The following is a 10,747-nucleotide window of genomic DNA, read 5'->3' as shown; positions in this document are numbered from 1 at the left end:
TGTGTGTGTCTTTCTGTGTAAATACGTGTGTGTCTCTGTCTTTCTGTGTAAAAAGGAGTGTGGATGTGGGGTGTATGCATACTTGCCGTGTGTGTGTATGTGTGTGTGTGTGTTTATGCCTTTTACTTGCATATACTGTACTGTACGATGCTCTCAGTTCTCTTGGACCTGCTAAGAAGTGAACCTGTCTCCCTGACTTCAGCTGTCTTTAAGCTGAAGAGATGCTCCACCTTACATGTACGTCAGCGGAGGCTGGCGGAGGCAGAAATGGGAGGCCAGGCTCAATGTAATGCTGCATCCAGCCTCCCCTGGTACGTACACTACTGGCTGTCCTGGATGGCAGTTGCACCCATCCTGAATCTGGTAAGTTCTGCACAGTACATTGTCATACCAGCAGAGGGCGCTAGATCATTACAATAACATACACTGGAGAAACTTGCCAAAAGTCTCCTCAGGTTCACATGATGTGGCAGCAGCTGGTGAAAGGTAAGGTAATGTGGCAGCAGCTGGTGAAAGGGGGAACAAGTCCACCAAATGTTCAGACTTTTATTCTGAAACATGTGTGGTGTATTTTACCATGAATTGCATTAGGGCCCAAGGGGGGTTTTATGGCAGCCAGCAAGGCGCCCATAGGGGTTGGGACCATTGTAAGCAACCACACACACACACATACTTTGAGTCTCACCCCTCCTGACTAAGTTTAAATTACTTGAAACACACCCATACCATGAATTTGTATAAGGCTTTGTAATATTTACATTTACATTGTTGGCATTTGGCAGACGCCTTGTTCCAAGGCAAATTTCTTGTAAATACTTGCAATACTTGCCTGACCGCTCCTTTTCTCTGAAACAAGGGGGTCTTACGACAGACCACATGGTCAAACACACACACACACACACAGACACGCACACGCACGCGCACACACATACACACACACAGAGGTTGAGGAACGATCGATCAGCTCCTTATTAGGGCAAAAGCTGAGGAGGAAGGGTCATCATTGGCCAAGAACTATGAAACAAGGATTGAACTGATACTGTGATATGGTTGGCTCAAAGGTGAGCTGGGGAGGTATAAAACTTGAAGAGACACAAGGCTCTTTCTCTTTGTCCTCGGAAACCCCCACCGTGATGCCTGTGTTGATGACCTGATCCTGTGATGACCTGATTGCTGTCTTTTTTGAATAAACAGTCTTACTCTTTGCTCAAGACCTTTTCTCATTTTTGACAATCATCAGAAGACGTAAATATACACATGTAAATACATTTTGTTGAAAATCAATGACACATTCGCCAGTCAAGCCAAAATTGCAATGCAATGGATTCTGGCTTTTGCTAACAATGTAAAGTAGTGTTCTAGGTAACTAGGTAGTAGTGCGGATTACTAACCCAAACCATTGCATTGTAACATTTTGGCTTCACTAGCGAGTGTGTCAATGATTTTCAAAAACGTAGATTTTTCTGATTGTGGTTGCCGACTTGTTCCCGCTTTCACCAGCTGCTGTCACAAATGTTCCACTCTTGTTCTATTTTCTGCACCAATAACATTGTCATTATGTGATATTCATAATGAGCCATGTAACAGAGAAAGGACAGGCATTCAGGCTTGATACTTTATTACAGTATGTAGCGTTAGGTCTGAATGTACTGTATGCAGGAGGTTGAAGGTTCAAATCCCATGTTGAATCGTTTTACTGTATCTTGAGGAAAGCATACAAATATACAAGCTTAAGTAAACCGTTAGTGTGTATGGTCTGGAGGGTATTCCATCAATGTCGCAAAAGGAAAATCCACTTATTTTTGACTTATTTTTGATAAATCTCGCCAGACTCAAAATAAGCCTAGATTTTCCTTTAGCGACTTTGATGGAATACCCTCCTGGACTAGTCCAGCTACACATACGCTTCATTTCACATAAACAGTATATTATTATTATTATTATTATTAATAATAATAATAATTCGCTTGGAATAAAACACAATGAAAAGGGAACTTTTTTTTTTTAAATACTCTCACAATCTCTTGTTTTCTTTAAATAGAAAATGTCCATCCCATTCTTCAGCAAGTGTCTTTTTTTTCTCTCTCGTCATACTTATATATATAAAAAAGAAATAAAAATAAAAACAACAACTACGTAAAAAGAAGATACACTTGGAAATCCACTTCTGTTTCAGAACAACCAAAAGCTTAAGTCACTATTGGAGGCCCACCCCCACATCCACACCCCACCCCCACCCCCCCCCCCCCCCCCCAGTCTTCATCCCTCAGAAGAGGACCCTCCAGTCCCCTCCCTGGATCTTTTTATTCCAGGATCTTCCATCCGAACCATTTTGAGGCCATGACAGGCTTTGTCCACCGGATGGCAGCAGTGCCATAGAGTTCTCACTGTCAGGGTTCTAGAGTTCCGTTGCTTCTCTCCACACAGGCTTCCAGAGCCTTGGAGACGCGTACACTCTACCACTGTAGGTATATATATACATACTGTATAGACAACTAGAGGCAAGGCGGGCACTGAAGGTAAAGCACTAAATGTTGTAGAGTCAATCCTGGGATGTAGTCAATCCTTGGCCTGCAGTCCTAGTCCTGCCTATCGCAGCTCTAAGTCCTACCTAAGACCCACTCACAGACCTAGGATCAGATTACTCCATCCCCTGCTCCTAACCGTGACCTAACACAGGAGGGAAAAAACAAATCTGACCCTGAATCAGTGAGAAGGGTGAGACAAACGTCTAACCACCTACTCTACCCCATCGTACCCACTTCTCAGTCCTCCTTTTCATCCCTCTCTCCTCTCCTCCTCCTCCTCCTTTCCTCCTCACACGCGGGAGGTGACGTAGAGAGAGCGTAGGCGGCGGGCTAGTGTGGCCTCCAGCTCCTCCAGGGGGGAGTCGGACCCCCGGCGAGGCCCCGTGCCGGACCCCCAGCGGCCCAAGAGCAGCGTCCTGAAGGCCTCCCCCCTCTCCAGTAGGCCGGACATGTGCTGCAGGAAGTAGCCCTCGCACACAGAGCTCAGCTCCACTGCACCGTTAGCCTGGGGGGGGGGGAGAGAGGGTGGGAGGGTGGGGTGGGAGAGGGAGAGTGGGTGAGAGCGTGGGGTGGGAGGGGGAGAGGGTGGGGGGGAGAGGGTGGGCGGAGGGAGGGAGGGGGAGAGGGTGGGCGGATGGAGGGAGGGGTAGGGGGTGGGAGGGAGGGACGGAGAGAGGGAGAGAGAGAGAGAGAGAGAGAGAATGATTACCGATGATTACTTTTGAAACTCTTGTGTGTAACATTTACTCTTAAGATTAGTTTTTATTGGTTATTTCATTTTTGGGTTTATTTGTAATTCCTCTTGCTTTGGCAGTGTACACTGTAGTTTCCCATGCCAACAAAGCCTGGAATTGACCTGAAAACGAGAGACTCCGAATACACACAAATATGGTGTTCGTAGACTTACTGACAACATAGTCGTCAAACAGACTGTTATTCAGGCCAGTTACTTGGTTAGCCAACGAGATGGAGTAGACAGTGTCAAGTATCCTAACGGAACAATCTGTGTGATTCCAGCCGTTTTACATTTCTGGCGTTTAGCGGACGCCTTTATCCAAAGCGACTTTCAACAAATTAATTAGTCTAAGTAAGTGAATTGTCTGTTCATCAGCCATGGTAAGAAGAAGTCATCTATGCTAGTGGCCAAGGGCCATTGGCAGTTCCAATGCTAGAATGCTGCAACGCCAGTCATGTATCTAGAATGCTGCAACGCCAGTCATGTATCTAGAATGCTGCAACGCCAGTCATGTATCTAGAATGCTGCAACGCCAGTCATGTATCTAGAATGCTGCAACGCCAGTCATGTATCTAGAATGCTCCAACGCCAGTCATGTATCTAGAATGCTCCAACGCCAGTCATGTATCTAGAATGCTCCAACGCCAGTCATGTATCTAGAATGCTCCAACGCCAGTCATGTATCTAGAATGCTCTAACGCCAGTCATGTATCTGAGCCTTGTGGTCTGTGTGGTTCCACTGTTTCTAGGCCAGGGGAGGCTAGTGGAGGCGGACATCAGAGGACGGGCTCATTGTAAACACTTGTTTGATACCATTACTCATTCATTACAATGAACCTGTCCTCCGATATCTACTTCCACCCACCTCCACTGATCTGAAGTCTTGAGGTACTATGTGTAGTTCTAATGTATTTCTGCCTTTAGGTATGTGTAGTTCTAATGTATTTATTTATATCCTAGGTTTCTCTCTCTATCCCAGGTTTCCCTTTATATCCTAGGTTTCCCTTTATATCCTAGGTTTCTCTCTCTATCCTAGGTTTCCCTTTATATCCTAGGTTTCTCTCTATATCCTAGGTTTCCCTTTATATCCTAGGTTTCTCTCTATATCCTAGGTTTCCCTTTATATCCTAGGTTTCTCTCTCTATCCTAGATTTCCCTTTATATCCTAGGTTTCTCTCTCTATCCTAGGTTTCTCTCTCTATCCTAGGTTTCCCTTTATATCCTAGGTTTCTCTCTCTATCCTAGATTTCCCTTTATATCCTAGGTTTCCCTTTATATCCTAGGTTTCCCTTTATATCCTAGGTTTCCCTTTATATCCTAGGTTTCCCTTTATATCCTAGGTTTCCCTTTATATCCTAGGTTTCTCTATCCTAGGTTTCCCTTTATATCCTAGGTTTCTCTATCCTAGGTTTCCCTTTATATCCTAGGTTTCTCTATCCTAGGTTTCCCGATATAAAGGGAAACACCAGTCCCCTATACTATATTATAAATGTGTGTGTCCATGTTGCTCTTACATTTCACTACTTTTGTATTACGTATAAAGTATCATACCAAAATAATAAAGTGAAAAAAACAAAATATAACACTATATATACTATGTTATTTTTCCCCATTTTTTTATAGTATGATATATTATATCTTATTATTACATTTAAGTAGGTAGGTAACCTTAGTATGATAATCATACTATATCATACTATCATTGTAAGAAAAAAAAACATATCATACTGTTATTTTTTTTCCCACTTAGAATGATAATAATATATCATTCTATATCATACTATCATACTAAGGGAACAAATAATAAATTGAAAAAAAGAACAGTATAGTATGTATTATATAATTATTTTTTTACTTTATTCTTTTTTGATAATTATGATTAATGACAATAATATGTCATACTATACTATATCATACTAAGGAAAAAAATAATAAAGTGAACAAAAAAAAGATATAATATATCATACTATACTAGGCTTTATAGGCTAATATATATATATCATTTCTATACCTAATACCGACATCAACATAGATTGTATGCCTCTACAAATCATGTTACACCAGGTACGGAAAATCCGTTGCGGCTTGGAATAAATTGACGGAAATCCGTCGTTGCGACGGAGAACTTTAATCCCTGTAGAGCCAGTGTATCTAGGCGTTAAGGTCTTACCTTGGCGGTCCTGTAGATGTTGACAGCGTTGTCCAGGTCGATGCTCTGGGAGCAGATGAGTTCACAGTGCCTCTGCAGCGCCCTCAACTGGAAGACGCTCGCCACTGACAGCAGCTGGAGACAGACCATTTCCATTTTACATTTCAACCATTTAGCAGAACCCATTTATCAGATTTTATCCAAAGTGATTTAGGATTAGAAATGACAGGGACAGGTTACAGGGACAGAGTGACTGACATGGGACCTTTCTCAGTTGTTAGAAACTTGATTCCTCAGGTCTTCGCCTCCATCCATTTTTAAAAAAAAAAAAAAAAAATTTGAACTATTGCCATTTTTCTCTTGTTGCTGCAATGTCGAGGAACCGAATCCTAAGAATGTTACTCTCTCATACTCTCTTATTCTGATTCTCCACTCGCTTCCTTCTCAAAAACCATTCGAGGAGAACGTTTAAGGGGAGGGACCTAGATCTTCTCCTCCAATGCACTTTGAGTAGGAAGTTAAGAAAGTAGAGGACGCAAGGAATAAGAAAGTAGAGGAGGCAAGAAATAAGAAAGTAGAGGAATGAAGTTACAACTCAGAGATGGCCTCACCTCCAGCAGGTCTGACACGTTGGTCTTCAGTGACTCTGTTCCTCCGCAGTACAAGTATGACATCATCATCTGGACAGAGAGAGAGAGAGAGAGAGAGAGAGAGGTCAGAGTTCAGATTCATCATCCAATATTCCATGAGATCATTGGTCAGATATGAGGCTTACATGCCGGAATGTAATTAGATCATTGGTCATGAGGGAAAATGACAGGAAACGATGTTAAGAGTAATAATGGGACTCAACCACAACTTCTGTTACCCTCTCCCTTTAGAAGGTGATCACTGATCTGTATAGTATGTGATTGGCTTTCACTCCACAGCTTACACCAATCAAAACTTAGGAGATCAGTGAACACTTCAAAAGAGGAATCAAGATTTCAATTAACTCCAACGAGGCTTGAACAATGATATGTGACGGCAGCTGTAATATTGCAAAATATTGCAAAGCAATGCATTCGGTGAGTAATCCCCACTACTACCTAGTTAGTGTAGAGTAGTGGGGATTACTCACCGAATCCACTGCATTGCAATATTTTGGCTATATATAGGCCTATATATATATACACACACATACACACACAGTTCATGTAGTTCTGGTTCAGTTACCTGGAACACGTGGTACTTGACCTCGCTGATTTCGATGGCCTTAGCTCCGTCTGTCCCAGAGGAGGCCAGCAGGGACCTGAACCTGTCTGAGGCCGTGATCAGCAGGACCCGGTGGGCGTAGAATGGCCTCCCCTCCACCAGGAACGTCACGTCTGACATCTCCTGGTTATTCAGGAAGTGAGGGTCTGGGGATAACACACACATCATCAGAGATCCATTCACTTCATTACAACTGAACTCAGACTTCTTTTTGCCATGTTTTCATGGCATTTCTTTATTGGGATAGAGACAGTGAAGAGAGGAAGGATGGGTGAGAGAGAGGAGGGATGACATTCGCTGGAATCGAACCTGAGACCTTACGATTATGTGGCATGGCCTTAGTGAGCTACGCCTCCCAGGCGCGCCCTCAGACTTATTTTTGTATAATATCTTTACAGCGATACTTTAATATGGCCAACTAGTGCTAGGTTGGAACAACAGCCTGCACACACTATTGTTCTCCAGGACCAGGATAGGTTTATTTATTTTATTTAAAACAATTTTAACCAAGTAAGACCCTTGCGATTAGAAAGCTCTTTTTCAAGGGTGACCAGGGGGGTATTCCATCAACGTCGCTAAAGGAAAATCTAGGCTTATTTAGTCTTGCGAGACTTATCAAAAATATACCTGGATTTTCTTTTAGCGACATTGATGGAATACCCCCCTGGTAAGAAAGCAACAAGGAACAACGCCTACACAAACTGTCAGGAAGTGCTACCAACACCATCAATCACAACCACAGGAGACCACAGTGGTGATCGTTCACCCTTGTACCCTACAGTGACATCGGTAACAGTGTAAAACTCCATTACCCAGCTGTGCTGAGAGGGTGGCCTTCATCTCTGGGATGGCCGGGAGGGGCGCCGCACCGAAGCAGTGGCTGAAGATGGAGGCCAGCTGCTGGGTTATGGCCTCGTTCTGAGAGGGAGAGAGGGAGAGAGGGAGAGAGGGAGAAAGGGAGAGAAGGAGAAAGGGAAAGAGGGGTAGAGGGAGACAAGACACTGTTAATTATCAACTCATTATTAGCTCATTATACTCATCATTAGCAAATTTACATTTACAGTGTTACCTCCAATCCAATATTTAAGATGAAGTGAAAAGCACAATAGAAATATAATCTGTTCGGTTGTCAAATTGAACCCAGTTCAGCAGGCCGGTTCAAGAGAAGTTACGGTTCATAAGTTCAGTTCAGAAGAAACTGCCGCCGCCCCCTCCCACACACACACACATACACACACACACACACACACACATACACACACACACACACACACACACCCACACACACACACACACACACATACACACACACACACACACACACACACAGCCATAAACATCCTCAACAGCTGAAGGACTACTGTATCACTGTTTATGTGCTGCCTCAGTTCTCAGTCTGTTTATCTGCTGGCTCAAGTGTTTAAAAGTATGACACTGTAAATGTCCTCAAGTGTGGGTGTCTGGGCCATCTTTTTATTTAATGTACTCTATGAGCAGTGGAAATAAATGTCCTCCTCGAAGGCCAATGAAACTAATCTAATCTAGCAGAGTGAGGAGTATATTGTTCGTACTGTTTACAGTTTAAAGGGCTTCGTGACAAACTGTCTTTGTAAAAACTGCCACACAAATACATGTGATTTATTGACAGAAGAGCCAGTCTAGTACCTTAGTGGTGATGTAGGATGTTGAACATGAGGGGGAATTAAAGTTCCGAATAGACAGGACGTGAACATGCAGTCAACAGGAAGTGAACAGGTATTGAACAGGTAGTAAACAGGAAGTGAGCAGGTGTACAGGTGGTCAGGAGGACGTACCTTGGTGGTGCGTAGGATGTTGAACATGAGGGGTAGGCCGAGGCAGACCAGCTCCTCGCAGTAGTCCTCCTCCCTGACCGTGGTGAACTCTCTCAGGAGGGACAGGGTGACGCCTGCCCTGGACTGGAGCTGGGCGCTGCGGAGAGACTCCAGCCACACATGCAGCTTCCAGGGGACACCTGGAGCGGAGAAGTAGATACAGTTATTACTATAGTAATAATACAGTTATTACTACAGTTATTACTACAGTAATAATACAGTTAATACTACAGTTAATACAACAGTTATTACTACAGTTATTACTACAGTTAATACTACAGTTATTACTACAGTTATTACTACAGTTATTACTACAGTAATAATACAGTTAATACTACAGTAATAATACAGTTAATACTACAGTTATTACTACAACTGGGGAGGGGAGGTAAACAGATACTACATTATTCAAATACAGGAAGGAATACCGTCTTTACTACAGTAAAAGGGTGGCAGAGGTAAAGTACTCCAACATGTTGCTACTGCACATTGTGTTGGCTATAGTTTACAGAAAACAGGGAATTTCTAAGTGAGGAAGGAAAGTGCATTGCTATAGTGACGTTATCATTACTAGTGCACACACGGTTTCCATGGCGCATCACTTTAATTATTTCCATTGTGAAGCGTGCGTACCTAGCGCACGTAGCTCCATGGTGACGTCCAGGTAACCGTGCTCAGCGCTGTAGTAGCTGGCCTCCTGCAGGGCCTTCATCCTGGCCTTACACAGCTTGGGGATGACCCCCTCACACAGGGCCCCGGGGGAGGGGGGAGGCAGCAGGGGGAGAGGGGGGAGAGCCAGAACCTCCTCCTCCTCCTCCTCCTCCACCCCCTCAGACAGGATCTCATATAGGGAGAGGACGTCCTCCTTCACCTGCTGGGGCTGGGTCAACAACTTCCTCAGTACGTTCCTGAGAGGAGGGGGGTGGGAAGGAGAAGGTGGGAGAAAGAAGAGGGAGAGAGCATGAGTCACGCATACAGTCAAACACACACACACACACACACACACACACACAAGCACACACAAACAAAATGAAAATATAACTGCATGCGGCAATGGGGCGTGTTCCTACAGATATGCCCCCTTAACCATAAATGGGGTGAGATTGACAGACACAGGGTAGACCTACAGACAGGTTGTAGATTGACAGATAGGGGGTAGACCTACAGACAGGGGGGTAGACCACTCACCTAATATGGGCCAAGTTGAACTCATGATATACTAAGCTATGATATTATGAAGTACCCTAGGACCACAAGCCTGTAAGGTAACTAATTATGGCCTGACATACATAGGCTACTATGCTATGATGATAATATACACTAGGCGTAAATACGAAAATGCAATCCTCAGTTAATTACCATGTAATTAACATATATATATACAGTATATAGTATAGTTTATGTCAAGCATTTCACTAGTTATAACCCTAACCCTAACCCTGCTTACACGATATTGCCATCCTGCAAGCCTAGTAATATGCCACCCCCATCTGACTGAATCAGGTAAAGCGGTCATGAGAAGATGAGTTTTAAAGTGTTATATTAGCATTAGCCTTAGCTGTTAGCCAAAATTGTCAAATTTCAAAGGCCTGTTTTTTTAGATATCTGGAAATGCTTCAAAATGGTAACACATTGTAGTTATAGAGTATGTTAGGTGATATGAACCAGAGTAAAGTTGTCTGTGTAGGCTATTTGTGAACAATATATAATGTTAAGCTGAATGGAATCAATATACAGCATAGAGGCAATGACAAGATTAGTGAATGAGTGGCACCAATAACAATACTGTTCCTCCTACGACTACTACTACTACTACTACGTAATAGGAACACTAATAACCAATAAAAACGAATCTTTCAAAAGTAATCATCAAGTAATCATTCTCTCCCTCCCTCCCTCCCTCTCTCTCTCTCTCTCTCTCTCTCTCTCTCTCTCTCTGTGTCTCTCGCTCTCTCTGTGTCTCTCGCTCTCTCTGTGTCTCGCTCTCTCTCTCTATTTCTCTGTGTGTGTCTCTCTCTCTCTATGTGTCTCTCTCTGTGTCTCTCTCTCTCTCTGTGTCTCTCTCTCTCTATATATATATATTTCTCTGTGTGTGTCTCTCTCTCCCTCCCTCTCTCTCTCTCTCTCTCCCTCCCTCCCTCTCTCTCGCTCTCTCTGTGTCTCTCGCTCTCTCTGTGTCTCGCTCTCTCTCTCTATTTCTCTGTGTGTGTCTCTCTCTCTCTGTGTC

At 43.5% G+C, this 10,747-nt stretch overlaps 1 protein-coding gene across 1 annotated transcript in view; it reads right to left on the bottom strand.

The window, feature by feature from the left end:
- Positions 1–2,817: 2,817 nt before the first annotated feature.
- abtb2b (ankyrin repeat and BTB (POZ) domain containing 2b) overlaps positions 2,818–10,747 on the bottom strand; it is a gene marked incomplete at both ends in the record, with an annotated part of 96,410 nt that continues 88,480 nt past the window's right edge. The window contains 7 exons of the mRNA XM_080545320.1: positions 2,818–3,033; positions 5,435–5,548; positions 6,025–6,093; positions 6,629–6,813; positions 7,480–7,585; positions 8,482–8,660; positions 9,154–9,428. Of these exons, the coding sequence (XP_080401446.1) occupies positions 2,818–3,033; positions 5,435–5,548; positions 6,025–6,093; positions 6,629–6,813; positions 7,480–7,585; positions 8,482–8,660; positions 9,154–9,428 (1,144 nt within the window). The remainder of the gene's footprint in view (positions 3,034–5,434; positions 5,549–6,024; positions 6,094–6,628; positions 6,814–7,479; positions 7,586–8,481; positions 8,661–9,153; positions 9,429–10,747) is intronic.

This window comes from Nansenia antarctica (assembly GCF_963989245.1).
Source record: "Nansenia antarctica genome assembly, chromosome: 14".
Classification (NCBI taxonomy): Eukaryota; Metazoa; Chordata; class Actinopteri; order Argentiniformes; family Microstomatidae; genus Nansenia; species Nansenia antarctica.
The sequence above is the reverse complement of the archived record's forward strand: the minus strand, read 5'-3'. Positions and strand labels throughout refer to the sequence as shown.